Source organism: Venturia canescens, chromosome 6 (assembly GCF_019457755.1).
Source record: "Venturia canescens isolate UGA chromosome 6, ASM1945775v1, whole genome shotgun sequence".
NCBI lineage: Eukaryota > Metazoa > Arthropoda > Insecta > Hymenoptera > Ichneumonidae > Venturia > Venturia canescens.
This window is the reverse complement of record NC_057426.1, coordinates 3,697,312-3,724,961: the sequence shown is the minus strand read 5'-3', so window position 1 is coordinate 3,724,961 and position 27,650 is coordinate 3,697,312. Positions and strand designations below refer to the sequence as shown.

At 42.6% G+C, this 27,650-nt stretch overlaps 5 protein-coding genes across 11 annotated transcripts; 3 read left to right on the top strand and 2 right to left on the bottom strand.

Moving 5' to 3' along the window:
- Window positions 1-909: 909 nt before the first annotated feature.
- On the top strand, window positions 910-3,623 carry LOC122412737 (Helix loop helix protein 3B). Its single transcript, XM_043422528.1, has 3 exons — window positions 910-1,945; window positions 2,028-2,254; window positions 2,338-3,623. The coding sequence occupies exons 1-3, from the start codon at window positions 1,541-1,543 to the stop codon at window positions 3,197-3,199; spliced, it is 1,494 nt and encodes a 497-aa protein (XP_043278463.1). The 5' UTR covers window positions 910-1,540; the 3' UTR covers window positions 3,200-3,623.
- LOC122412735 (uncharacterized) lies at window positions 3,513-10,327 on the bottom strand. 2 transcript variants are annotated; one of them, XM_043422522.1, is made up of 10 exons: window positions 10,053-10,327; window positions 7,991-8,260; window positions 7,609-7,872; window positions 7,343-7,512; window positions 7,135-7,206; window positions 5,949-6,274; window positions 5,690-5,851; window positions 5,486-5,596; window positions 5,216-5,403; window positions 3,513-5,075 (listed from the first exon to the last, which is right to left on the bottom strand). In XM_043422522.1, the coding sequence occupies exons 1-9, from the start codon at window positions 10,080-10,082 to the stop codon at window positions 5,216-5,218; spliced, it is 1,593 nt and encodes a 530-aa protein (XP_043278457.1). In that variant the 5' UTR covers window positions 10,083-10,327; the 3' UTR covers window positions 3,513-5,075. The 2 variants fall into 2 exon arrangements, with proteins under 2 accessions (XP_043278457.1, XP_043278458.1); XM_043422523.1 differs by having other exon boundaries at window positions 7,991-8,488; window positions 10,053-10,326.
- A 407-nt stretch (window positions 10,328-10,734) lies between these two features.
- On the top strand, window positions 10,735-15,156 carry Inos (Inositol-3-phosphate synthase). 3 transcript variants are annotated; one of them, XM_043422525.1, is made up of 8 exons: window positions 10,735-11,265; window positions 11,352-11,728; window positions 11,930-12,102; window positions 12,243-12,510; window positions 12,596-12,850; window positions 13,024-13,266; window positions 13,337-13,445; window positions 13,531-15,156. In XM_043422525.1, exons 2-8 carry the CDS (start codon window positions 11,606-11,608, stop codon window positions 13,914-13,916), a joined length of 1,557 nt encoding a protein of 518 aa, XP_043278460.1. In that variant the 5' UTR covers window positions 10,735-11,265; window positions 11,352-11,605; the 3' UTR covers window positions 13,917-15,156. The 3 variants fall into 3 exon arrangements, with proteins under 3 accessions (XP_043278460.1, XP_043278459.1, XP_043278462.1); XM_043422524.1 differs by having other exon boundaries at window positions 10,735-11,293; window positions 11,386-11,728; XM_043422527.1 differs by having other exon boundaries at window positions 10,735-11,293; window positions 11,364-11,728.
- A 175-nt stretch (window positions 15,157-15,331) lies between these two features.
- On the top strand, window positions 15,332-22,126 carry LOC122412733 (uncharacterized). 4 transcript variants are annotated; one of them, XM_043422520.1, is made up of 4 exons: window positions 15,332-15,598; window positions 16,196-16,504; window positions 16,658-20,736; window positions 20,909-22,126. In XM_043422520.1, exons 2-4 carry the CDS (start codon window positions 16,234-16,236, stop codon window positions 21,203-21,205), a joined length of 4,647 nt encoding a protein of 1,548 aa, XP_043278455.1. In that variant the 5' UTR covers window positions 15,332-15,598; window positions 16,196-16,233; the 3' UTR covers window positions 21,206-22,126. The 4 variants fall into 4 exon arrangements, with proteins under 4 accessions (XP_043278455.1, XP_043278452.1, XP_043278454.1 ...); XM_043422517.1 differs by having other exon boundaries at window positions 15,332-15,695; XM_043422519.1 differs by having other exon boundaries at window positions 15,332-15,932.
- Window positions 22,127-22,438: 312 nt separating this feature from the next.
- Window positions 22,439-26,981, bottom strand: Papss (PAPS synthetase). Its single transcript, XM_043422521.1, has 6 exons — window positions 26,458-26,981; window positions 24,662-25,415; window positions 24,056-24,540; window positions 23,525-23,734; window positions 23,108-23,390; window positions 22,439-22,955 (listed from the first exon to the last, which is right to left on the bottom strand). Exons 1-6 carry the CDS (start codon window positions 26,500-26,502, stop codon window positions 22,858-22,860), a joined length of 1,875 nt encoding a protein of 624 aa, XP_043278456.1. The 5' UTR covers window positions 26,503-26,981; the 3' UTR covers window positions 22,439-22,857.
- Window positions 26,982-27,650: the final 669 nt, after the last annotated feature.

Here is a 27,650-nt window from a genome sequence, read left to right as displayed (position 1 = left end):
CGTGGCCACTTGACAGAGGGTGGCAACTCTTCATCCGATTTTCTACCCTAATGCATCCTCATCCCCCCCCCCGCCCCCCGCCTTTCGCACCCCGTCATGATCCTTTTTCAATTCTCTTTCCCATTGTCGCACCCGACACGAGGGATCTTCGTTCTAATTCGAATTTTATCACCTCCTCGGATAAATCTGCCCTATTACGAACCGCTCGACCAAAAATTGATCTGTTTTCCTCCTGCCTTGGGAACCTCGCCCGACAGAACCTCCGAATCGCGGGGATCGTATTGTTCGGTTAATTTCCGGTTGCAACGGCAACTACGAAACGATTTGTTTATTTGGAAAAAAGGAACGATAAAAAATGCGAATGTTCCTGACTGGAGCAAATGATTTTGGTTCTTTGAATTTTTTCGTACGATTCGTACGTTGCTCCCTTATTTTTAATATTGCAAGCAAAAGATCTTGAAAGCGCATTTTTTAGCGCGAAATTGTGAAAAAACGAAGAAAACGCGAAACTGTGAATTTGAGATCCGGAGGCTGCGATGGGCCCAGTGGTGTTCGATACTTTGGTGAAAAATCTTTGTTTGCCTGGGCTACACGAGAATTTTGCTCGTCGACGTGAACAAGTCGTGAGCAGCCGAGCGCGGATCGACTGGGAAAGAGAGACTAGAAAATCGAACGTCAAAAAACGTATTTGAAGGATCCGGAGCCTGATCCGATACGCGTCGATGTGCAATGAGAGAAGAATGTGAGAGAGCTGGGGAGGGGAATGCTGCTCGAGGAAGGACGGGAGGCTGCGGAAGCTCCACCCCTACGAGAGGACTCGGTTCTGCTCCGCCTGTTTGGCGAAATTCGTTCATCCGGGGCTCGAGGTTGGGCTGGAAGGAAGCCAGTTCCATTCGGTCGAGTCGCAACGGAGGCTTCGTTGCAATCGGAGCGACGATTTCGGGGTTTTCGAATAAAAGCTTTGAGAGAATTCATGATTTCAATGACTCGTCCGCGACTGATGAAAACTGCTAAATTTGATAGATCCGTGAAGAGCGTTTGAACGTCGTTCGATTGAAAACATCTCAAATTGCCTGTAAGTGAGCCGGAAATGGTGAAAAAAGTGGTTGAGATTGACGCTCCATTCCGAGGTGCCTCGAAGCCAAAGCTCCGCTGCGATACGTGATTCGAAACTACAGAAAAATCGAATCGTCCAGCTTCCAATCGTCGGTCCGGACAGAACGATGGAGCCGGCAGCCACGAAACTCGTTGATCGTAATTCGGATACGAATTTTTGAGCGTGAGCGAGTCCAGTTCCGGGGATCCCGGGTGATATGAGGCTCGGCGAATGTCAGGGACAGGCGAGGGAGTCGAATCGTAATAATATTAGATAGACCGTCGTAACAGGAAAAACGTAGAGTCCGAGAGTCGCGATAGGAGCGTTTCCTCTTGAGATAAATCGACGCCCCCTTCGGATGAGGATCTTCGTCGACGGGAATAGGTTCGAAGTGGTTATCGAAGTGGCGGGGCCTTGGGAAGAGCGCAGGCTTTATCGGTGTCGATGCAGTTTGTTTTTCTGTGCGGCGATGTTCCGAGCCTCGACAAAGCTCCACCGGGGATGATGAGCAGCGATCGTCGCTCGTCAAGCAACCCTACAATGGCTCCCGCAATCGCTCTGTCTTCAACCTCCGAAATGAACTCTGGAGCCGACGACCGACGCTCGCCCGCTGAGTCCCTCGTCTCCGACGGCCCCGAGCTCGGGGACGGCGGCGACTCGCCCGAAACTAACCGCGACACGGAGGAAGACGCTGGAATATTTTCCGATGAGTTCTACTCGCACGACACCGACGACGAAACGGCCGAACGCGGCGGCGACGACGACTCGAGGATCACGGAGAACGGATCTTCCTTGTTCTCCAGGAGTCACCGCTCCCACGGCCGCTCCGGCGACTCTTCCTCCGACATGGTATTTCCCTTCGGTTGTCTCGATTCTTCGGGGCTACGAAACTCCATTTTCCGCTGGTGACTGAACAACATTTTGTCCGCAGTTAGACCGAGCCGCGTCGGCCCCGGAGCTTCCGGAGTCCCCGACATCGGGGCTACAGCGTCACCAAACCGGGTGCACCCTCGGAGTGAGGAAGCTCTTCACCAACAGTCGCGAACGTTGGAGACAGCAAAACGTCAGCGGAGCTTTCGCCGAGCTGCGGAAGCTCGTCCCGACCCACCCCCCGGACAAGAAGTTGTCGAAGAATGAAATTCTCCGAATCGCGATAAGGTAAGCGCCCCAAAAATGTCACAAGCGGCCTCGAGATTGCCAATCGAGCGAAGCGCCGGCCTAACCCGTTGCACGATCCCCAGGTACATCAGGCTCCTGAGCAACGTCCTCGACTGGCAGAAATCCCAAGAGACGAACGGCCACGCGCCCGGGCCGGGAGCGCTGCGAGGAGCCCAGCAGCCTCAAAACCGGAGGCGTCAGCAGCAGAGCAACCACGTGCGAATAAAAACGGAGCCAAACTCGACGGACCCGTCGAGTTGGCTCCCTTACGAAGTGAGCAGCAGCAAGGCCGGCTCGTGCGCCGTACACGCGCGCAAAATGTTCAAGCAAGAGCCCGAGGCGAGGAACAACGCCTCGGACAGTAGCAGCAGCAGCAACGGTGGAAGGGCGTCGACGAGTCCGCCCTCGGAGTCGATCCAGCGAGTCGGCGGGGACAATTTGTTGATGAACTTGGTCGAGCATCGCTACCGCAACGCGCACAACGGACTGCTCCAAAACCGAGGCAACAACGCCGCCGCTCGGCTGACCCTTTCGTGTGACAAAAACGGCAACGACTTGTTGATGATCGCCCCGAGCCCGGGGACCAACGGCCTCCCCAATTCGAAGCTCGGCTACCACCGATCGACCAATGGAAATCCGCTGCAACCGCTCAACGAAGAAGCCAACGAGACGAGCGCGCTCGGCAACGCTCGATGCCCCATCAAATCCCCGAGCGAGCCTCGAACCAACGTTTCCATCGGCTGCTCCACAACGCCGACGAGAATCCTCAAACTCGAGCAAACGCGGGACGAGGAAACGTCGGAATGTCGACGTTTCGGGGCCGCTCCCTGCAACAGCTCTTCGAGAAGAAAAAACCGAGCGAACACCAACCTTCCCAGAGATTCCGGATTCGTCAACAAACGATGTCGCGTCGATACGAACAGCCTCGTGGAACGTCCCTTGTAATGAGAGCGTTCACTGCGCGCCCTTTTCGAAAGATTCCCGAGGCACCGGCACCTCCAAATTACCCACTCGAATCTTCACAATTTCGTGGAAAATTCGCGAGGGAATCCACGAACCTCCGAGATAATGCGACAGAAACGAATGAAAGTTCAAAAAGAATTTTCCACTCGTAGCGCGCTCGAGAAAAAAAAAAAGTTGCGGAGATAATCCGCTTATTAACGAAAAAGTGCGAGGAAATCTCGGCGCTAGTCGAGCTTCTTTACGGGATTTGTGCCACCGATTGCCCCGGGTGCGTGTGCTCTCGCGTTGACTCGTCGCCGTGTAATTATACTTTTATTTTATACCCTGTCTGTCTCTCTTTGTTACATATATGTATACCAGCAGTATTTATTATCTACGTATACATAAATGAAAGTGGTCAAATGCAGGCTGCGAAGCTCGTTCCTTCCCGCGGCGAATCGAATTCCCATCCTATGGACACGCGGATTATTTATTTTCCCCCGGATTTTGGTGCCGGGAGCACGATTTTATTGTGAGCAAAGTCTCACGTCGGATCGGAGGGAATCGCTTTCTTCCGGGAGCTCGATTTTTCGATGACTTTTTCTTCTCTCATTCAGCGGACGATCTTCGCGATGCAGTTTCGCCCAAAGTGAGGCTCTTCCGAAGGGAGCCGCTTTATAAATGAATTTGAAGGAAGGCGAACGTTTTCTCGTGGAAAAAGTTTGAGAGACGACGAAAATTTGAGGAATCTTGGACTTCCGGATCAACGAGGACGAGAGTCTGCCGAAGCTGCGTCGGTATATCAAGTCAAGTAAACTTTGTATCTCGTGCTGTTACGTTTCATCCGTTCGCCGTTGTTAGATTCCTCGGGGACGAGGGAATCGGGCGACTCCGGGGTGACGGGCTCGTTGTTGAGGTCAGCGTTCAGGGTGACGTCCAGACTCGTGGGTTCTTCGGCGTGCTCGACGATGCGCTGGGGGCTTCGAGGTTGTTTTTTCTCGAGGTTCGTCCCGGCGCTCGAGAAAACGGTGTCTTTCTCGTCGGCGCTGTCGTCTTCCTCGTCGTCCCACTTCCTGTGGGCGAGGGAATCGTAATCGTCGGAGCAAGTTCGTCGCTGCCGGACGAGCGGGTTGGCTCGAGCGCTCGCAGATTGTTCCTCGTGGGAGCGGACGCCCCGGGACATTCCGGACCTGGGGCCGATTTTGTTGAGTCTCGGCGAGCGGGAATACTCGAGCAGGAACAAATCCGGCTTGGCGGGGGGGGATCGAGTGAGTTTTTTGTTGTTGTTGTTGTTGTTGTTGTTATTGTTGACGCGCTCCCCGTTGAGGAGCTGCCGGTTGTTCGCCTCGGCGAGGCTCTTCTGCTGCGGCAACTTTTTGCAGCGACGCTTACACTCCTCGAAATACTCGACGTCGCTCGTTTTTATGTCGTAAAGCTCTTTCATTCGTTGGCTCAAAGACTGCGCAGCGCGCTCGCTCGTTGCCGCCCTGCTTTCCTCCTTCTCTCCTCCCGATATCAACCTCCCAATTCCGAAAGTTCGCTCTTCTCGGCTCGAGACGAATCTCCGCAAAGAATGCCACCGACTTCGGGCCACCGGGGAAGCGGCCTCGCAGGCGCGCTCCTCAGACTCCGCGCGACGTCGGGCTCCATCCAACTCTCGAAACTTCTTCGACCACCCCCCGAAAAAGCTCAATCCTCCGATCTCGACTCCTCCCAAACCGGACGAACAACCCTCCGTGTTTCTCCTCTCCTCGATCCTCCGCTCCGTGTACTTTTTCAAACGATCTATGTCCGCGCTTCTGCTCCGCTGACAACGCGCTGCGCTCAAACGCGACGCTCTTCGCTGAGAAACGCCCCCCAGCAACGGGGCACGCCGTTCCTAGGGAAACACATTTTTTCTCGCTCATTTGACCACACTTTTGGTTGAACGATAACAGAAAAGGGGGGAGACACATTTTTTCGTGTGGGAGACTTAAACGGAGGTTTGAATAAATGGAATTTTCGATGCTCCCTTTCTACCTAAGCGAGCAGATGCAACTTCGCGAAATCTGCTATGTGGACGAGACCGTGCTCGGGCGAAGCAACGTGCAAATTTTCTCCGCAGTTCCGCCAATTTATCAAGGGGTTATGGAGCTCCGGGATTTGGGTACTGCAAGCAGCTGCCGGATCTCCACTCGCTGTCAAATAACCGCTCCAGTACTCGTTCCCTTGATAAAAACGAATAGATAATTGAGGCAAATTCGAGGCACTGTCGACGACGAAAACGGAAGATTTGTCTGATCCACTCACCCGGATACGCGTTGCCGTCCCACGCGTAAGTGACGACCAACAACTTGTCCGAGTCCCCGCCTCGCGTCAGTCGACTGTGAGGCTCTCGGAGGGCGAAGTGGATTTTTATATCTGGGGAAGGAAATTTGTTGGTTTTTACCGAGCAATTTTGTACGAAAACGAAATAAAGGGAAATCGACGCGATGCGTAGAATAATTTACGGACCTCCGAGGTAATCGCCATTGCCAGCTCCGCCGCACTTGTCCTGCCGAAAATAAGCGAACATGATGTCCGATACGTATCGCAGCTTTCGATTCATTTTCTTCAGAGCTATTTCGAAAGTCTTGAAAAAGTACATTTCCTGATCGTGGATGATTTTCCAGACGCCTGTTCCAGGAAAATGCCAAATCAGAGGAGAAATATTGGAAAAGACTTTTTTTCATTTTCGAATACTGAAAAAAAAAAACAGGAAAGCAGTTTTGACCTAATCCAAATCCTACGACGTGCAAAAAAGCTGTGGTGTTTTGTTTCTCGGCTCGCGTATTCGCCTCCAAAAGTATTATTTCCACCGAGAGGAGAGTTCGTTTCATGTAATTCTCGATGTCGAATATCGTCTGGCTGGTCAGAGCGAGATACCGCCGATTGTCCTTCGACCTTACTCTCCTCACCGCCTCCTCGTACAGCGGATGATAGTTTTCCCCATAAAAATGCGACCAGATTACTCGTAACCCTCGCTTGGTCTCGTCGGAGGACCCAGAACTCGATCGCTCTCCGGACGAGCCGCCCGCGTCGTCGAGCCCCGGCCCATATCTGCAAACGAGTGCAATTTTCATCGTCAGAATCATTCGTTTCGATCAAATAAGCAGCAGGCGAAGAAACGTGATTTTTTACATTTTTTTTCGACGATATTGGTCAACGACGTTCGTTGGTCAAAAAATTTATCGAAATGGCGCAACTCCACCTGCGTTTTCGGGGCAACACCTTTTTTTCAGCATCGCACTCGCAGTGGACATGATAACCGAAAAATTATTAACCCGATCCATAACAAATTTACACCACTTATTTGTTGCAATAATAGCTCGGGGGCCTGGACGAAGGATTCGTAAAAATGTTGTGATTTAACAAAAAATGGCGACAGTTTTAACGAAAACTTCATTTTTCGAGGTGCTAAATTTTCGGTTTTCTGTCACAATTTTCCTTTTTCTCTAGCTATTAATACAATAAATAAGTGGAATAAATTCGGTACTGAAAAAAATACGATTCTGAGATAATCGTGTTCAAAGATTCAAGTACTATGGACGAAATTTGGTGAGAATATTCTTCAGAAATTGTACTCGAAGAATAACGACGCTGAAGTTTCCAACGTTGGAGTCCAACGAAATGAATGAAAATAAAATGATTTATCCATCAGTTTTTTATTTCACGAATCATAATTGTGTAGATTGAAAAAATACAAAGTACAAATTCGACTGGAAATAAATTGGAGAATTACTGGAATTATTGGACAGTTTTTTAGATCATTTCGTTGGACTTCAACGTTGGAAACTTCAGCATCGTGAAGAATATCTAATTAAAAAATGTTCCACTTTTCCGCCCACCACAGTAAAGTGCGTTGAACAAGCCTTTAAAAAATTCGTTCGTTTTCGCGCGAATTGAGAGAATTTACTGACCCGTTGTCCATGTTGTTTTGGAGCGGAGTGAGGAGAATGTCTTGGCACTCCATCAGCCGAGCTCGCTCGAATCTGGTGAGCAGGAAAGCAAAGTTGGGTGGTGGCGCCGCGGATGATTAATCAAATTGTTAAAACCGCTCTCGTTAGAGGGAGCTCGAAAAAAGTGAAAAGATGAGTAAAATCCCTGGCGAAGTTAAATGCCACTTGCCTCGTGCCCACGACGCCCATTATCACGCCCCGAGGTTGAACCGACGAGGGGTCGTTCGTCGGGATTCCTCGATTTTCTCGGGACCCGTCGTTTATGAATTCGGAGTGAGAGGAAACGAGCATCATCGCCGACAGTTTGATCTCGTCGTACGACAAACAGTTGGCGAGAATCTGACGCGATAAATTAGCCAATGAATCGTCGCGTCACCTTGGAGCCTCATCGCGAAAGAGGAAAAGTTGGTTCGAACGGAAAGAAGAGTGTTTTACCAAAGGCTCCCGTTCGTCGTCGGTCCCGACGTTCTCCCATCCGTCGCTCCCGGTGGCGCCGCTCAAGAGTTTGTACCGATCGTCAGCGCCGTAAAATTGGACGGCCCTTTTCTCCAGGAGTCTCTGAACGAATCGGACGAGGCCCATTTTGGCGTAAAGCGCTTTTTCGACGGTGCTTCCGTAGCGGCGTTTGTACTTCAACCAGGCTGCGATGAGGGGCAGCATGGCCTCGTGGATCAGCGGGTACGTCGAGTTGGCGTTGAACTGCTCGCGGATCGGAATAAAAAATACATTTCCCGTCGGGTTTGTGCGACCGCTTTGACGCCGGGTTCGAGGAGCTGCGAATATATTATAATCGGAGGAAAAGTAAAGAAGATCGAACCTCGAGAGTTTCGTGGGGAATTCCCCGGTCCCTGAGGACCGCGCAGCGGCTCGAGTTCACCGGAAACGCCAAGGGGAAAGCTTCGCTCCGCTCTATCAGTTGTGGGAGGGTGCTCGGCTGGGGTATCCTCAGGTCCAAGCATTCCTTCAGCAGGTCTCTGGTGTCGTCGTCGAAGGGGACGCCTCCGGGCGCTCCGAGCGTATTTTCCCACGAAATTTCCGGCGGCTCCATCGTGAAGCCTTGCGATCGTGACTCGTGGATTTGCTGCCCCTGGGGTCGCCGTCGACCGGCCGCGCAAAAAACATTTCCCTTCGGTTTTATCTCCAAAAACGTCGTTTGGACGAAAAAACAGGTTGAAAGTGCGAATTTTGCGATGAGTCAAATACAAGTTTCATTTTTTTTTGCATTCCGGACAATTCGGAGCGCGACCTCCGAGGCGAATTAACCGGCTAATTTGCGGCTCAGCCGCTGCTCGACCACCGACGATCCGCTGAGCACCTAATCGAGCAGCTAATTAGCGGAAAGTCTTGCACAGAGAGGAGAGAGAGGAAAAAAGAGGTGAACATTTTATCGATTTTGCCACTCGATCAGCAAGGGTGCGACGCGACGCTGCTCGTCATATCCTTGCCGTCTAATTTTAGCGTGTCGTACAGGCTGGCAGCTGCGCGGTGCAGATTTTTTCCTGCTTTCGAGGACCCCGCCGCGAGCAATCGTGCTCGAGAAAACGATCGCGAAGGTTGCGAGCGAATCAATATTTTGTGCATTCGTGCAAAATAAAATTAAAAAAAAAAATAAAAATTAAAAAAAAAAAAACAACTCAAATTTTTTCAATTAAACAAATTATTAAATGATATATTAAAATCGAAAGAATCTAAATTTGGATTAAAATGTAAAATCTCGAAAAAAGTGTTAACCGAAAATCTAATATTAAAATGAAAAAATAAAATTTTTCATTGAAAATACGATTTTGCTCGATCGACAGCTCGAAATCGTCCGATTTCAATGACAACTCCAGCATCGGCCGAGCCGATGAGCCGAAGCCGTGACGTCGAGCCACCGACCGATAAAAACGATTCTGCTGACGTCAAAGGCGCACGCCGCCTCTCCGCAGCCTCTTAATTTAGTCCTTTTTCCTCGTCACACGCGCGCTTTACGCAAAAATGCGAAAATAGGTCATGCGCGAACGATGCGGGGACACTACGCCGTACTAGAATACAAAATCCACGTGTTTTCTTGCACCGTGCACGCACGTCAAAGTACTTTACGGTGAGGGACGATCCGCGCGGGATATCGATTTCATCGGCTTCGGGGCCCAGCACTTTTACCTTCGAATTTACGTTCGATTCGAACATGGCCGTTTCACACCGAAATCGTCCGCATTTCTACGACTCGCGATCGGAGAAATGTTGAAACTTTTGGGGAAAGTGCGAAATTGATATTTTCAGATCGTGTGCATAAGCGAATTTTAAAAACATCACTTTCTCGAAATTTGGGTACTCGATCGAAAAACTTTGGACGAAACTCGACCGAGTTTTCCGTCTTTTTTTACGATTTTCACCGGCCATTCCTCCCGAGTTCGAACTTTACAGAATGAAATTTGACAGGACGCTTCAACGACTTTTCAATTTCGCAGATTTTTTAAATTCGAACAGTTTTCTTCCGGAAGATGCTGGAGAGAATTTTCGTTATGAAGTTTTTCTTTAAATTCGTTTATTTAGAGGAATTTTTAAGCAGCGACTTCAAAACTTTAGGTTCAGAGGTATATCATTTTTCTACATGCTTTTCTGGGTTGAAAAACTGAGAAAAATTCCCATCCGTTTGCCACGATTTTGAGCAAAGATATGAGAAAAAAACTGAAAAACTGTCGCGGCTCTTTCTAGAACAGTTCGAAAAGTACCTTAATTTTGAGAGTTCGAATGCTCGAGACGACGAGTAAATTCACTGAATTCGAAATTTACAGAAAAGTTTGCCGAGCGCGACCAACGGAGTAGGAGGTTAGGCATTATTACGACCTTAAAGAAGTACGTGAGTGAATTGTAAATTTTGTTTTGTGTAGACTCACCCGACGAACGCAGCATGCGAACAGTGACATTGTTGATATTATCCAAGAATCGAAGTAAAATAGAAATGAACTAAAAAGCTTTCCTGTTGAGCGAGTCCGTTTGCTGGGGAGTGACCGAAAATACTATCAACGTTGGAAAGTGTTTTCGAAAAAAAATAAAAATAATACGAACTGGCGTGTTCTCTATCGTGAATAAATTCGAATGAACCCGCGCTATTCACGAGGAGCTCATCTCCTACCCCAGATTAAATCTGTGGTCATGTTTTCCGTGAGATTTATTGCTACCCCAGAAGTTAACGGCATTTCTCGATATTTGTAGAGAGGGAATTAACGTGCACATGCGCTCACCGGCATCGACTCAACGTTCACGCGAGTATGAATTTTTTTTATACGATGCGAAATAAACACAAAAAAGTCATCGGCAAGTATATGAGTTATTGTACACGGGTTTACGAAGCGAATGGGGAAATAGCCGAGGAAAAAATTGTATTGTTAAACTTCCTCGGTACATGTTTTTGAAACATAACCCAACTGTGAATTCAAATGACGACGGTGCAGTTTATTTGGTGTGTAAAATCTCATATCGATTTACGGTGGATATTTGTTTTCGAAAAATTCGAGTAGATGTAATTTTTATCGACAGCAGAAAGTGCAGTTTTCGTGCTCAAAGTCGCGTACCAATTGAGTACAGCGGCGATGTTTTTATTAGTTTATTTGTTTTGGAAAAACGATGATCCTAACCCAACAACGTTCGAACAAGTTTGTTCGGTCGGTTGACATCGAAGAAATCGTGGTAAAGAAAATTCAAAAAGTTTCGGGTGTTCTAACGTTCTTTCTCCCTTTCTATATAACGGAATATATCATACTCAAGAAAAATATTCTGGTTAAATAATTAGAATATAATGACGAAGGAACAAATAAATGCTGAATTCGAAAGAAAACCTAGAGCCAAAATATCGACCGAACGTTCCCTGCTCGATCGTGATCGCGCAATGAGAAACAAAAAAAGAAAAATCCGAAAATACATCTAATCTACTTTGAGCTATTCAAGCGCATGCTCGTTACACGTTACGACGTTACCCCCTGAAAACACGCAACTAGAAAATTCTCCCATACTCCCATACACACTATACTTAAACACTGGAAGTGACACGCGTCACGTTTACGTGAAAGAAGCATCAAAACCGGTATTTGGAGTCCGTCGAGTAACTTCGTCAGTTTTTCTAATTCACTCAAATTAGGTGCGATAAAATTTCATGATTCCTCGATAAATGACGAGTATATGAATTTTTTGTGTAGTGTAAAAAATAGAACGCAATTCTATCGTTAACAGTTGAAGATAGACGTTTCGAAGGATCGAGAACAAGTCCAGAAAGGACTATTAGAAATTTTTGACGATCGGAAGTTGATCATCGTTTTTGAGATAAAAACTCTGCAACGTTACACCCCGAGCTTTTCCTGTGAAGAGTCCAGCTGAAAATCCAAAGATTCTTCATTGGTTTCTACGACTTTCTGAAACGTTTTATTGTCATTGTTTATCCGACGCATTTTCAATGGCCCTCAAGATCCACGTTGACTCTCCCAAGGTCAAGTACGAGGCCGAACACATCGAAGCGGAATATGAATATCAGACAACACGTGTTACGAAATCTGGGGTCAATGGCTCTGAATATACCGTAAGATAACAAGTTATATTAAAGATGTAATGAGCTTACGAAATTTTTTTCGAATTTTTTCACGTACAAAACAGTTTTTGTGAAAATTTCAAGAAATTTCGAACGTGTATATTTTCTATTATCCAATGCCACTCATTTTTTTAAATTCCAAATGATTCAAATAATTCACATGTAAAAAGCTATGTATCAAAAAAATTTCAGGTCACACCATTGTGTAAAAAAATGATCATTCGAACACAACTGAAAGTGCCAAAATTGGGTGTTATGTTTGTCGGTTGGGGTGGCAACAACGGAACAACAATAACAGCTGCCCTTTTGGCTAATAAAATGAAACTATCTTGGGAAACAAAGGATGGAATAGTCAAAGCAAATTGGTATGTTATGAGCAAATAAATTAGATTTTTTAGAGATTCAAACTTTGGATTACTATTCACATATTTTGATAGCCCGAAGAGATCCCGAATGTTCTTGGTTGACCCTAAACAGCTTCGTGTGAACTTGAATTTCCTTCTAGGTTTGGTTCATTGACACAAGCGTCGACTGTAAGACTTGGCAGCTGCAACGGCGAAGATGTCTACGTTCCTATCTCTTCAATGCTACCTATGATCGAACCTAATAATATAGAAGTTGACGGATGGGATATTTCGAGCATGAATTTGGCAGATGCCATGTCTAGATCTAAAGTACTGGATATCAATTTGCAGAATCAATTGAAACCGCACATGGTCCACATGAAGCCAAGAAAAAGTATTTATTATCCAGACTTCATTGCTGCTAATCAGGTTCGTCAAGATTTTTCTAAAACTTAATAGCACAAGAAGTAAATATTCTAGAAACAATTTAATTTTTTTAAATTCCATTTTCCAGGAAGAACGAGCGAATAATTTGATTTTAGGCACAAAATCTGAACAACTGGAGAGCATTCGGAAAGATATCGTTGATTTTAAAAGTTCGAAAAATTTGGACAGTGTCATTGTGTTGTGGACAGCTAACACTGAGAGATTCTCAGATATAATTCCAGGAGTAAATGATACAGCGGAGAATTTGTTGAAGTCGATCAAAACTGATCATCCGGAGATCAGCCCGAGCACAATGTTTGCTGTTGCTTCAGCTCTCGAAGGAGTGAGTATAAATAATGGAATTAAAATTTTGTAGACAAATTGAAAACAAAAAAAATGTTATTTTCACCTCAACGTACCACACTTTGTGTCTCGAAACTACTATATGTTAATAATTGGTGACGAAAAACTTAATGGAAAGTGGACTAAAATTTTGTTTTTTTTTTTTTGGTGCAGTGCACCTACATAAATGGGTCGCCCCAAAATACTTTCGTTCCAGGTGCTGTAGAATTCGCGGAACAGCAAAAAACTTTTATCGGAGGTGATGATTTCAAATCGGGACAAACCAAGTTGAAATCTGTGCTCGTAGACTTTTTAGTGTCCGCTGGTATAAAACCCGTTTCTATCGTGAGCTACAATCATCTGGGCAATAACGATGGATACAATCTTTCGGCTCCTCAACAATTTCGATCCAAAGAGGTGAATACTTTGATCCTTATTTTTGGGTTTATCATTGATAACCGCTCATCACTTTAAATTTTGTAAATAGATATCCAAAAGCAACGTGGTCGATGATATGGTAAAGTCCAACAGTATTCTTTACGAAGATGGAAAAAAACCGGATCACTGCGTCGTTATAAAATACGTGCCCTATGTTGGTGAGTATCGATTCAACAAATAACTCATGTACTGGAAACAAAGGTCGAAAATTCGACTAATAAAATTGTTAATAATATTTTTAAGGTGACAGCAAAAGAGCAATGGACGAGTACACATCGGAAATAATGCTCGGTGGTCACAACACGATAGTTGTGCACAACACCTGCGAGGATTCATTGTTGGCGAGTCCTCTAATCCTCGATCTCATTATAATCGCTGAACTGTGCTCGAGGATTTCATTCCGAGATACAGAAAGTGGATCGAACAGTGAATTTATTGGCTTTCACAGCGTTCTCTCGATTCTTTCTTATCTCTGCAAAGCTCCTTTGGTACCTGAGGGTGCTCCGGTGATAAACGCATTGTCCAAACAGAGAGCAGCTATCGAAAACATTTTGCGAGCTTGTTTGGCTCTGCCGCCTGAAAACAACATGCTGCTCGAACACAGACTCAGCCTACGTTGGAAATTCTAAGTTTGCTCGTTACCAAAGTTACGCAAAATCTCTGTCGTTTTCATGAACTATGATGATCCGAAACAAAGAGAAAGTTCGTCTTAAATTGTCAATTTCATCGGATTTCGGATTATCACGATTTCTTATTATCTGGGTTATGAGCACGGTGTAATCGATGAATCGTGACGTGCATGCAAATGGTACAAATGTTGGGAATTCTCTGCATGCCATTCGTACTTCTCCAATTATTCGAAGTTTTTTTTCGTCCTTTCATACAGTATTTGTTTATAAATTTAGTGAAGTCGTGCTCCATCGAGCTTTAATTCCATAAATATTGAACAAATGCATCGTTACAAATGACAATGCATTATTTTCACACACAATTTATTCAATGATTTCTCTTCACCACTCCAAAGAAAATGATCGAAAAAAAATGATAGTTAATTTTCCAAAAAGGATGTAACTTTATTTTGTTCTTTTTTTTTTTACTTCTAAAGTAATGAGATAATAGTTTTGAGTTTGAAGATTTCCTCTCAGGATTGGGTGATCGTTAAGGATTCTTGAGGATCACCTCATATATTATTAATGACAGATCAAAGTTACCTTCAAAGTAGACCTTAAATGTGCCGAATTCCGTGTTTCATAACTGTTGTGAATTCTGTAATATAAATAATATAGGTTCGTGTTTACATGGATCCAATATTTTCTGATGAAGAACAAATATATTGAGCAGTATTCCTCCGTGGATTTAATGTTTGAGATGAAAATATTACTATTGCTATCATGCGCTGTGCGCTTAAGTAATCAAGTGTTTTAAGTGTAGTTAAAGTATTAAACTTCAACCTATTAAGTATATGAAAACTGTGCATTGTCTTTCGATTTCTATTGCCAATTCATTCGTTTGGGCTTGCACCGTAAACTATGTTTTTAACTCGGGGACCATGAAAAATAAAAAAAAGAATAATAATTGTTGTTTGTTTTGGGTAAGGAGGCTTCTTTTAGGTCAAAAATCGTAAAAATAATCTTTCGTAATCGTTTTTGCCTTTTTTTTTTTAAATTACCCTTTTTCATCAATAAATATTTCGAATACCTTTGAAATCGTTTTTCTATGCCATTTTGCAAATTCAAATTCCATTTTTTTTTTACCTGACCTACTTGACCATTATTTTCAAACTCATGAAATATGCGGTTTCTCTCTCCCCCGATCATATCCGACACTTTAAAAGTTGTATTTTTATGAAAATAAAAACGAATTTCCGAATGCAAGTTTTCATTTCAAATTCGTCCGCTGGTGACCTTTGATCGGAATTTCCTGTGATGCAGAAGTTGTTTGAAAAGTCGATAGAGGGCGACGCTTGGTGATTTACGATTGGCTGTTGAACTTACCATCGACCAATCCTACTTCAAGGTCTCTACTCCCTTTTTCCCCTTGTTGGTGATTCTCTGAAAATCATTGAAACAATTGTTCATATAAAAAACGAAAAAAAATTCATTTGCGAATACGACCACGAAATTAATGAGACATATCGTCGAATTTTCACTGGCGAAATAAAATATTTTGGATGGAATAATCGTGATCGACGCGGAGTTGAGAACGCGAACGACCAACATTCACGCAACGCCATGTCGCGGCCATTTTGATGTGAACGTCGTCAATTTCTCAAGAGAGGAATCCCTCTAGTACGTGGAAGAACCGTCGACAAGTGTGTACTTAAAAGTAACGATAAATCTAATATATAAACGCTGCGATTCAATGTGTCTTTTCAATATCTCTAACAAAATAGCACGCAAAACAAAATAGCAAGTATACATTTGAAACTGTTGAAAAGTGTCCAAAATCTCCAAAAACTATGATTAGCCGGATGTAACGTTTGTGCTTGTAGCTCGAAAAACTTACGAGAGCCCTACATTTCGTGTTCATGTTTCAAAGAGAGTAGTATATTTCGGTCATGAATATCATGTAGTCGTATAGAAGGTCCAAAGCCAGTTGGAAATTAAACACAAAAATGCTCGAGAACGTCGCGTAAATCGCCAATTGTGGGTACACGCCATCTGGCCACAAAGACGCACAAATATAGCACGATGATTTTGGAGGAGCGAACTATCGCTAAGTTTTAAAATAAAAAAATCCGATCATAGAACTTTATTTTTCCGTTTGCGCCAAATTACAAATTTAAAATCACGTTTCCTCTTCACCAGAATGAAAAAAGTGATTTTTTGACGATGACTCGATTTATTTAAAGTAATATATTTTTTTTTTCAACTGTCGTAATAAACTCTGAAATTAATACAATTTACAGATGGATAAACATAACCTCGTTTTTCCATTTTTGCAAAAATGAGTGAATCTATTAAAAACGCGTCGAATCTTAGCGTTAGTGAAAATAACGATTCAAAACATTTTCGTGAGAATGTGAAAGATGACGAATCCAACAATGATGATCTCATACGAGATCTCACTTCTGAAAGTATCGTAACCCTTGATGCTGTTGTTTCTGGCAATGGAAACGTTCAAAATACTGCTCTATCAGAGGTTCCAGCCGCTGGAAATGTTGTCAGCGGTGGTGGGATGTTCATTCGGAACAGTGGCAGCATCAAAATCATTCAAGGTAAAAAAAATCACTTTTTAATGAAATGTCAATATTTCAGTGCAGAGAACCGATGTTTATGGGATTCTGAGCAAATCTACATCCTTTATCAACCCTTAAAGTCTGTGAGATGAAACTCTGAATTTAATGACTTGTCAACAATTCATTTCACAGATGCTGTTCCTGGGCAAATCAAAACATGTCCCAGTCCAGCATCAAAGTCTGACAGGGAACACGATTACAGCGAAGTCCGGCGGATAATAACGCCTGAAAAATCACTCAAAATCTTTGATAAAAAGGCTTGTACAATAGTGAAAAGCAACAGTGCTTCACCTCTGAGAGCACCACAGCGTAGAATACAAACTCCGATACAAGAAAGGATGGTATCGCAAGTGAAAAATATCAACGATTTAAAAAAAGTTACGCCACGCGTGAAGCTCATATCGTCAGAGCCCACAACTCTGGCACAATTGACAAATCCGTTGAGCACCAGTGTTTTGGAAATGAAGGCTGTGGTTACCCAAGAAAAAGTGAAGAATCAACTGAGAAATTATTGTCGAACTTGTGCGGGTCAGAAATTGCCTCTCGTTGATATATTCAGTGAAAAAGGAATACAAATGCGGTTGCAACAGCAAATGAAACACTTGAAAGAGATTAAGACGCATGACAACCTGTCAACGCAAATGTGCATGGACTGTATCTGTGATTTGAAAATGAGCTACAAATTTTTTATGCAGATCAAAAAGGCGCAGGTCAAATTGCAGTCCTTAAGTTCTTTACTGCACGGTAATTGTGCAACTCCCACTCGCACGAGCAGCGAGGAAGAAAAGTCTCGTCCCATAACAACGATTCCATTGACTAATAATCCCGAAAGAACGAGTTATGTCGCTAGAAAACCAGAAAACAAGAGATCAGAATCATCGAATAAATCTTTGAGTCCTACAAAAGTTGCCGGAGAGCCTGAATCTACAACGGAAAGAAATGATCCGATTGCGTCTACAACGACAAACGAGTGCGAAGTTGCGACCGAGTCAATCGCGAATCTAAGCGATGACAACGAATCGATCGAAGAATTCGATCCGGACGATCCGTCTTTTCGGTCGGACAACTGTGACGAAGAAATTGACAGTTTGATGGACAACTCGGAAAATTCTCAAGCGCGGCAAACTGAAAAAACGCAAGATAAGCAATCCGAAAACCCGATCGTACCTGCCAAAACAGAATCGAAAATCGATCGTAAGGCAGATCCTAACAAAGATGCTAACAAAACGGTTTACCAATACGACGCGAAATTGAAAGCTTATGTCAAAGTCGAACCTCCGGACGATGACGGGTATAAAGATGATCAGACTGAAACCGTGCCTGCCAAGGATAAACAAAAAATCGACAACAAACCCGAAGCAGCGAGCAAGGACTTGGGAAAACAGCCGAATATTCTCAAACGTAAGATCTCCATACACAAAGATTTTTTAGGGAATCCCGTGGCGTGCGTCAAGCAGTCGGATTCGACGCTCGTCAGATCGGGACCGAAAGAAATGAAAAAATCAAAATTAGATATAAAGAAACCAAACTTGGACTTGAAAAATCCGATGTTGGATTTAAAAAAGCCGTTGATGGATATAAAAAAGCCAAAGTTGGATGTGAAAAACGCTTTGAACGTCCCGAGCGAGAACGAGGACGGCATAATGTACGTCAAAGTGAAAGGAACTAAACCTAACGAGGTGCTGCTCGTGAAAGTCAAAAAAATGGATAAAGGGTTGGACAATAAGAAGCAGGATGAGAAAAAGAAACCGGCCGAGCCCTCGTTGCCGGTTGAAAAGCTTTTAAAAAAGCTCGAGCCATCGATTAAGAAAGAAACGGAATTTGAAATGGAGCGCTCGAAAGAGCTCGACATGAGGGAACGAAAAATTGCCGAACAGATCGAAGAGTACAAAAAAAGGCGAGAAAAAATCTTGGGCGGTAGTTCGGGAACGCCGAACGCTTTGAAGTTCGAAGATGGAACGATTCGTTTCGTGAATCCTGTAGAAAAGTCACCAACGCCGGTGGATAATGCTCCGCGAATGAAAATCGAGCCGGTCGACGACATCGACGACATTCGGCACTTCATTGGCTCGCCGAAATCGCAACGAATCAAGGAAGACACGAATAAAGCGAAAGACGATGACTCCGAAGCTTACGACAACGCTGGTGAATATTTGACGAGGTTGGCTAAATTGAAAAAAAAATGGGAAGAAGCGAAAAAAAAGAAGGAGAATTTAAAGCGCGAAATCAGCGAGTCTTACACCGAGGGGAACATGGAAAAATTGTCCCGCGTGCTCGGCGAGAGGGAAAAAAATTTGGCCGACTTTCAGAGTTATTTGAAACAACGTAAAATCATAATAAATCGTTTGACCGACGAAGACGTTATTTCGTTGTACGAGGATCGCAACAATGCGACGTCGAAAAAAAACTTTCCGGATCTCATCGACGCCACCGAGCCGTTGGACTACATCGCCGAGGAAGATTATCTCGAGTGCGATTATTGTCCCGAAACTTTTTCGCTTCGTGACGTACTCGAGGAACATTTAAAATCCCACGATTACAAGCTCATGTATTGGTGCGAAGATTGCCATTTGGAATTTCCAACGGTAAAAACAAAACGCGCTCACAACGCCGAATGCATCAATAAGCTCACTTGCCGTTATTGCCAAATCGTCCTCGATTCCAAGGGCAAAAAGAGGCAACACGAGCAAAAGCACGTCGACAATATGTACGGCCAAATGTGTGACGTTTGCGGCGAGAAATTCAAGCACCAAGCGACCCTCGATCAGCACTTCAAAACCCAACATATGACGTGGGAAAAAATATACCAGTGCACAAAGTGCCCCAAGAAATTCGCGTTTAAACAAAAATTGACTTTTCACATGAAATCGGTTCACACCACCCTGCGAGCTTGGTTGTGCGAAGACTGCGGTGCAGATTTCAAAAATCCAGCCAGTTTGCGACATCATCGAATCAGAAAACATCATCCAACTGGGAACAAACGGGAATGTCAGGTTTGCCACAAATTGGTACCCTTTTATAGTCTCTCGAAGCACATGTACACACACAAAGCGTACACGATACAGTGTCCGCACTGTGACAAGATGTTTAAAAACAGTTCGACTCTCAAGCAACATGTGAGAATCCACGAAGATCAACGACAATATCGTTGCGATACTTGTGGCGTGGGCTTCAATCGTCGTGATGGTTTGAGACTCCACATGCGAGTGCATCAGAAGTCTGACAGTCGTTCCCTCAAGGAATGCTCCTGTCAGATATGCTCTGAAAAGTTTCCCAACCACTCGATGCTCGTTATTCATAGGAATCGTGTACACAAGGACGGTCGACAGTACACTTGTCACATTTGCAATCGTTCGATGCTCTCTACGAGATCGCTCGAGTGGCACATGTCTCATATTCACAACGAAACTATCCCTGGTGGCATAAAATCAGAGGCTGAAACGCAGCCGGAAAAGAAACGAGTTTCTTGCGTCCATTGCGATAAAACATTCAAAACCGAAATGATATTAAGGACTCACATTAAGAACACACACATCGAAAAGAATCCTACTAAATGTTTGGACTGCGATGAAATGTTCACGTCCGACGTGCGACTCAGGCATCACATGATGATCGCCCACAACAGACTCGAGGGAACGCTCACTTGTCCCCACTGTCCCAAACGTTTTGTCAATCAGTTGCGCCTTAAAACTCACATGATATCGCACTCCGAGGATCGCCCCTATACCTGTGAGATATGCGGTTTTAATCTCAAAACTAAAATACAGTTGATAAAACATCATCAAAATCGACACAGCGACGAAAGACCTCTTCAATGTCGCTACTGCCCTTGGCGATGCAAACAAGTCAGCGCTCTCGTTTGCCACGAAAGAACTCACACCAACGAACGTCCCTATTCCTGCATCGTTTGTCGACAGAGGTTCAAGTATCTCGGTGATAAAAACAAGCATGAACGACGACACGAGAGCCTCGGTGGTTCAGGATTCAAGAGAATCGTTGCTGGCCGAAATGTCAAACAATCGAAACTTCAAACTGAAGAAACCTCAACCTCCGAACAGGAACAAATTGATTATGAAAACCAGGACGAGGAAGAACAACTCATCGAGGAACAACAGTCCGAAGAGTACAATGATGATAAATATACGGAAGAAGAAATCGTGAAATTCGAATCCGAGGACATTGGTGAAGAGTATGAACAGAACTACGAACAGGTGAATTTTTTTTTGCTTCGTTTCCTCCAAGAAGAAACAATTTTTTCTTAGCCTTCAAAGCTTTAAAAACTCTCAATATCGTCGGCACTCGGGCCGAGTAATTTTTAATTTTGTGCTCTCTATAAAAATTTCATATTTAACAAAAAAAAAAAAATTCTTTTGCTTTACCCAGGAATACGAGGAGACGTCGAGAGAAGCTTCGGACGCTGCCGAAGTAATAATGAACATGGAAGACACGACGGTGTACACAGAGGAAGTTACGGCGGACAATATCGAGACAGCGGAAATGATAACGGACGAAATGATAGCGGGTGATATGTTGCAACCGGACATAACCGTGGTTCATTTACAGCAGCAAGATGATTCCGGTAAAATACAAGTTATACCGGTAATGCTATCGCTTCCCGATCTCAGTGACTCGAGCGCCGAAGTGAATTTAGCGACTGCATCAATAATGTACAATAATTAAGTTTGTACTAGCATAATTCGTGCTGTAAATGGCTTATTAAAAAAAAAAAAGAAGAAGAAAAAACAAACATAAATAGTGTTTGAGGTGTGAGCATATAATTTGCCTATTGGAAAAAATTTTCTAGTTTAAAAAGCAACAGAATAAAACGAATATTTATCGTGTAACAATATTTTTTTCATCGATTAAGAGCAATATTTGACCACGCTTCAAGCATTAGAACCCAAATCGATATAAGAATTTTAGATTCCCTCCAATTCAAATTGGGATTTGTAAAGTTATAGATTTCTTACGGATCGTATGAGTCTTTAAAGAGAAAACACTATCTTTATGGTTGTATATACTGAAGAAAAACATTAATTGATGACTGTAATCGTTCGTTTATATAATAGTTGCCTTTTCATTAGATCGTGTATCCGTTCATTTTTTCGTGGATCTTTCATCATCAAGCATTACTGATAGACTTGAAGGTTTAATCAATTTCAATATTATATTTTACAATTTTTTCTTTCCTGTTGCTTAAAATGATTTTCGTTAAATATTTGGATTAAAAAAATACAAATAATTTTATTTTCTCTTTTCACACAATCGCAGGTACGAAATTTCTGTACAGTTAGTGAATGTTATTGAATATTGGTAAAAAAAAAAAAAAATGTATAATGTATTTAATATGTTTTCTTCGTCGTACAAAATAAAGCCTGCGTGAATTTACAAGAAAGCATATATGAGATATAGCTCGAAAAATTGCTGTGAAATAATATTCGCCAAAATTTCGATCCTCTGCGCTCGAAACTTTGAGGACGAATACTTTCAACAGTAACTGTAAAAAAGTGTTTTTATCCAATCGCCTTTGTTTGGTCTTTCTTTTTTTAATGTAATTTAACTTGACTTTACTACGATAATAAAAATATTTTAAATATCAAACCAGTTTGCATTCTTTTCCCAATTATCTAAAAAAAAAAGAATATTTTCCTTTTCAAGTTTCACCTAACAAAGATTCTCACCCTTCCGAGTCGTCGTCCCCTCATTTTCTCAATTATTTATTTTTAATTTGTGATATCATCTAGGAAAGTTATTCATAAAAGTAGTAAGACTGATTTCCCTCAACAACGATCGCTCTGAACAAAAATCCCCAGAGAGTTTTTACTACAAAAACTCAGTGCATCTTTTTTTTCAAGATGTTAGTCAAGTGTCTGAGCTCGATAAATGAAAAACGTGAAGGCGAAGCGAATCGCGTAAGTTTGGTTTAATAGTTTAATATGATAAAAGATGGACTTTACACAGTACACTTGTAATTTTTCTAATACTTTGATTTTAGTATGTGCATATATGAAAATTAAGCTATCTTTTGTACAAGATACATTAACCAAGTGCTAGAGTATTTACAAACATCATAAATACACATATAAATATGATTGATAAAATTTGCACATTCACATAACCTGCCGATCTCTACCACCGGTAAAAAGAATAATAAAATTTCGCGCAAATTAATAACATTGTTCGTTACGACATGTAATAACGATACGAATAAAATATGAGTTATTAGAGGAATGTAAAATAGTTGATTGCGTGATAAAAATATTCAACGAAGCAGCCATTCGTTGCTTCCTCGCTTTTGTACAATTTAATAGTTCATTTGTCCTTATCCTGCGTCAATTTTTGTCTACGTTCTGGTAATATTCTGCGAGCACCTGCCAAGCTTTTGGAGCCATGAAACCATCGGGTGGAACTTCACCGGACCTGGCCAAACCTGGAAAAAAATTTATTTTTTAGACATTCGAATGCAAGCAATAAATATCCGACTCAATCCGCTCTTTAAGAGTGTTCTGACATTTGGAAAAAATGTTCTCATGCATCGTTTTTGTCTGCTTATCTAGCCGAGTTGCGAAAGTGCAAACTCACCGCGCATCCTCGTGCCAGATATGAAATCAAAATCTTGCCGACGCTCAGGCTCGAAAAACGCCATTCTCTTGTTTTTCGTGTCATAAGCTGCCACTCTGAATGGAATTATTTCTAGAGTTTGAAGTCCACGAGCCATTGACAATACTCTTGCACCGTGCGATGGATCGTACAGATTTCCATCGGGTGTCATATTCTTATCGGGATGAGGAATTCCCGCCGGGTCTCGTCCGACGATGTAAAAATTTGCTCCTGCGTTCATTCGAGCTTTCGCGTGCCATTGAACCTGCGAATAGAGGTGAAGAATCTGCATTTAACTAAAATTTGATATTCTCTTTATTTTTTACTATCATTTCGATATTTTCTCCTCCACTTTTGTTGATCCATCGGATCATCATGGAAGGCTTTTTTAAATTTTACCTCCACAGGGCCCGCGTACATCATTGGACTTGGGAAAATGGCCAAAAGCGTTGATCTCGCGTCCAATATTCCTTCCTCGAGAACAGCTTTGTGTTGACGAATTCTCGTGGGCAGAGGCACGTCGTCGTCTTTCGTCCAACCACCGAGTGGATGCAGAAGCAAGACTGGGTTTTTGAAGCCACGATCGCTCAGCAAACGTTCTCGGGTATCCTTGACAATGAAAAAAGTGAAGAAGCAAAAAATAATGCAACGAAGCATGTCTCACACATTTACGGTAATAATTTTTATTCCGTCCAGGCATGAATTCTCAGCGCTTCGAGAAAAACGTCGAATCAAAAAATCATTCGACTCTTTTAACAACAATTATTGTTTAAAAATTCTTTTTTTCTTTCTTTATAAACTATAGAAAAACACTGTATGAAAAACGAAAATGATCGATAGATTCGAAGTCTGAAATTTTTCAGATTATCCTTCGACTGTGCAGTCACCGAATAAAATTGAAGTGCTTATAGCAACGTTATAATAATTAACCTGCATAAGCAGAGCGTGTCCATTGTGAATAGGATTTCTAAGCTGGAAGGCAAAGACCGCGTCGGCTTTCATTTCCTTGCATTTCAATCGTATTTCGTTGGGAGTGAGTCTATACTCGTCGAGTCCATCGTGCCATTTGATTTTTTCGAGCACTTCGACGTCACCGCCGACAAGCCAGTCGCCAGATTCGTAGATCATTTTGACGTACGGATGTCGCTGATCGGTTGTGCCGAATTGCCGAGCGCATCTTTCCTCTTTCCGGTGATCGTAAAATTCTGGTTTTCTCAAAATAGCTAATGATTTGCCAGCGTATTTGAGGGTTACAGCGGAAAGACTTTCCAAACGATTTTTATCCGCGGTGCTTATCGCCAATACTATTGGCACAGATTGGCTAACTTCCGCCCCATTGTCGCTCAGATATCTCAAATGTTGAGTTCGCAGGAATTGGTCTTCTCGCATGAAACCTGTCAGAGGAGCTGCCCAGCCTGAAAAACGGATTTCAAAGACGACAAATCGTTCAACGTCTGCAATCGTCGTTAAAACTAAACGTTCCGAAATTCGACACAAGGAAAATAATGATTTTAAGGAGGAATAAAAAGGACGAACCTTCTGCCAAAATTTGTAGCCATTGGACATCGATTTCGTTGATTTCAAGGAAGCTGAGAGTCTCAGCTTCAGCCTTGGCACTGTCGACTCTCGATTCGGGTACGAATAACTCACGAATGGGTGTACCGTGACTCGTGAGATTGGGAACAATGCAATTTTTCTCGAGAAGGTCGACGACCGTGGCCGCGGAGTCTTCGAGGGTACAATTTTCGGTCTTGACGATCAAGTCAGGATTTTCAGGTCGTTCGTACATCTGGTCGATGCCAGTGAAGCCTTTGATCGCTCCTTGCCTCGCTTTTTTGTACAATCCTTTGGTGTCGCGAGCTTCGCAGACGTTGAGAGGCGTGTCGACGAAAACTTCGAAGAACGGGAGGTCGAAATCCTTGTGAATTCTCCGAGCCATTTGGCGATCTTCCTCGAAGGGCGAAACGAAGCTGCACAAACATATTTGACCGCTGTCCGCAAACAGCTTTGCGACTTCGGCCACTCGGCGTATATTTTCGTTGCGGTCCTCTTTGCTGAAGCCCAAGTTACAATTGAGACCGGTTCTCACGTTGTCACCGTCCAAGCCGTACGCCGCTATTCCACGCTCCACCAAAAATTTCTCCACTTGAAAGGCTATCGAAGTTTTTCCCGCTCCGGAGAGACCCGTAAGCCATACCGTACAGCCACGGAAACCTCGCAGCGATCCCAACGTTTGACCTCTTTTCGCCCGAGACACGTGATGGGCTTGGGCCGAAACGTTTGTGCACGTCTGTATGAGTTTACGACGGAGTAAAACACTTCATTTATTCACTCGTCTGTTAATAATCGAGCATTACAAAACATCGATAGAAATCCAAATGAATTCGACCAAATTTACTATCGATCATAAACAATTGAATTCATTAATTTGAGCATCGATCGTTTAACGTCAAATTTATCGATTAAACTGTCAGTTCCTTCTGTAACGTAACTGAACTGATTTTTCGAAATTCATATGAAATTGTAAATGCTGAAAAAAATAACTCATCGATTCGTATGCTAAGAGCTTTCCCCTGTCTTTTTTTTATTCGACTAATAATTGTTCAATAATAATTGTACGTTCATCAAAAGCTTTAATACTTCTATAGTTTCCAGAAAAAACAATCGATCTCCTGACATTTGTTTCTGATTTATTTGTCCACTTAATATTCGAATCGCATCGATTTTTCTTTTTTTTCTTTTCACATAAAGGTTTTTTTTTATGTTCAATTAATTTACACACTGTACATAACGGAACAAACGTTTGAATAAAAACCGAAGATGAGAGGAGTAAGTAAAAAAGTAGGACACAAATATATCAGTAGGCCATTAAAAAGCAATTACGATAACAGTGGCAACACACGTGCGTTGCATCAATTTTTTCCTCGTGGATTGTATACATTGAAACACACTTTTTTGACGTATCGATCTAATACACGTTTATACAGACGTCAGAACGTCCGCGTTAAAAGCAATTTTTTGAAAGTTATAAATGGAACGAGTGATTAGAACATTTTTCAGTGTAAGTAGATAATCGAGAACATTTACCATAGAAATGAAGCTTTTAACGGTTGTTAAAGACCGGAAACATTCGAAAGTTAATTCACCGTTAGAAAAATTTCGATGAGAAGTTTGATGATTTTCTAAATAGTTTGAAATCAATCGAATCAATGAAAAAATGAATAAAGCCTCTTTCAAGTTGAAACAACCGTTATTATTATTATTCGAAATTTTTTACTTCGAATATAGCGAATTCGATTTCGAATGAAATCATATAATTAAATGCATCGTACCGTCATCATTCGTTTTTTCGGCATTTCGTTGCTCTGATTTGACATCAGTTTCCCTGCACCTGTTACACTGTGCGAACCGTCGTAGTTTTCTCGTTTTTTATTTTTTAAAAATTTTTCCCTCGTTAAACGCGAATAAATGCTTCCTCCGTTCCTACCGCGCAAGGGCCAATGCACACATATAGGGTGACTAAAGTAAAATATTTCTCGAGTTTTTTTAGCAACTCGTTCAATGAATTTTGTTATTTCTTATGATTTTAATAACTTCGTTGCATGACGAATAGCTATCAATGATTGAAGATTTTGTGAAATATCAAGCCAGATTTTATCGTTTTCGTAGTAAACATCTCACTTCGCGAGAACACTTTGCCATCGTCCGATCTTCGTAACCACGTCGCGATGTACTGAATTATTCCGAATTTCCTGAGGGACAGCGAAACTCAGCTCTCTATGTATCTATTTGTATATATGCCCATGAAACCTACACCACCAGCGACGTATCGCGTCGTGGCCGCTACGTGAACTAATCGTAGGAGGGCTATATAGTAAATGACACAACTCTCATGGAATGCAAATTATAAATATGTTTTTACACGGTTTCCCTTTAGTTTTTGGTCGTGCAGTGTTTTAATGTGTGATGCATGAAATCAGTTTTTTTCTATAGGAAACTCAAGGACGATTATTGGCGAGATATCGTGTACTTCCGAACGCTCTTTTATTGCGGAAACACTTATTTTCGGAGAAAATTATTTTTGTCTCATTTTTCTTCATTCTTACATTAAAAAACTGATATCCTATAAGATTTTGTATTGGACGTTAATTTGTCTTTTTATGATACTCTGATGTTAAAAATTCATGTTTTTCACTTCGAAATACGTGATCCTGAATAATCTTTGCAAAAACAATGAACTCCTTTCATTCCAAATGCTGTGGTTGAGGAAAGATCTTGGAACGTGAAGTTTATCTAAAAAACTCATGGCTCGTGTGTCTCTCATAAAATACTCTAAGCCAAAATCTTTGTGACAAAATAGTTTACATTGCATTTGTTGGAGGTACATTACGAAAATTTTCAAACATTATTTCCAAAGCGTGCATGTAAATTTAGAAGTTGAATAATTTTCATTGAAAACTTCAAATATTTCGATAGTAGAGGAAGTTTTGAGGGTGGAGAGTAAAAGAAAAACACTAGAACTCAA

Bases quoted from the DNA above. Each gene is read 5' to 3' on its own strand.
- LOC122412737 (XM_043422528.1), top strand. From the start codon at position 1,541: ATGCAGTTTGTTTTTCTGTGCGGCGATGTTCCGAGCCTCGACAAAGCT. The intron at 1,946-2,027 runs GTATTTCCCTTC...TTTTGTCCGCAG, and splicing joins GCGACTCTTCCTCCGACATG to TTAGACCGAGCCGCGTCGGC. The intron at 2,255-2,337 runs GTAAGCGCCCCA...CACGATCCCCAG, and splicing joins ATTCTCCGAATCGCGATAAG to GTACATCAGGCTCCTGAGCA.
- LOC122412735 (XM_043422522.1), bottom strand. From the start codon at position 10,082: ATGTCACTGTTCGCATGCTGCGTTCGTCGG. The intron at 8,261-10,052 runs GTGAGTCTACAC...CGGCGACCCCAG, and splicing joins TCGCATGCTGCGTTCGTCGG to GGGCAGCAAATCCACGAGTC. The intron at 5,404-5,485 runs GTGAGTGGATCA...GTTTTTATCAAG, and splicing joins GGACGGCAACGCGTATCCGG to GGAACGAGTACTGGAGCGGT.
- Inos (XM_043422525.1), top strand. From the start codon at position 11,606: ATGGCCCTCAAGATCCACGTTGACTCTCCCAAGGTCAAGTACGAGGCC. The intron at 12,511-12,595 runs GTTCGTCAAGAT...TCCATTTTCCAG, and splicing joins ACTTCATTGCTGCTAATCAG to GAAGAACGAGCGAATAATTT. The intron at 12,851-13,023 runs GTGAGTATAAAT...TTTTTGGTGCAG, and splicing joins TTGCTTCAGCTCTCGAAGGA to TGCACCTACATAAATGGGTC.
- LOC122412733 (XM_043422520.1), top strand. From the start codon at position 16,234: ATGAGTGAATCTATTAAAAACGCGTCGAATCTTAGCGTTAGTGAAAAT. The intron at 16,505-16,657 runs GTAAAAAAAATC...TTCATTTCACAG, and splicing joins CAGCATCAAAATCATTCAAG to ATGCTGTTCCTGGGCAAATC. The intron at 20,737-20,908 runs GTGAATTTTTTT...TGCTTTACCCAG, and splicing joins ATGAACAGAACTACGAACAG to GAATACGAGGAGACGTCGAG.
- Papss (XM_043422521.1), bottom strand. From the start codon at position 26,502: ATGTCAAATCAGAGCAACGAAATGCCGAAAAAACGAATGATGACG. The intron at 24,541-24,661 runs GTTCGTCCTTTT...TCCGTTTTTCAG, and splicing joins GCTACAAATTTTGGCAGAAG to GCTGGGCAGCTCCTCTGACA. The intron at 23,391-23,524 runs GTAAAATTTAAA...CTCTATTCGCAG, and splicing joins TGTACGCGGGCCCTGTGGAG to GTTCAATGGCACGCGAAAGC.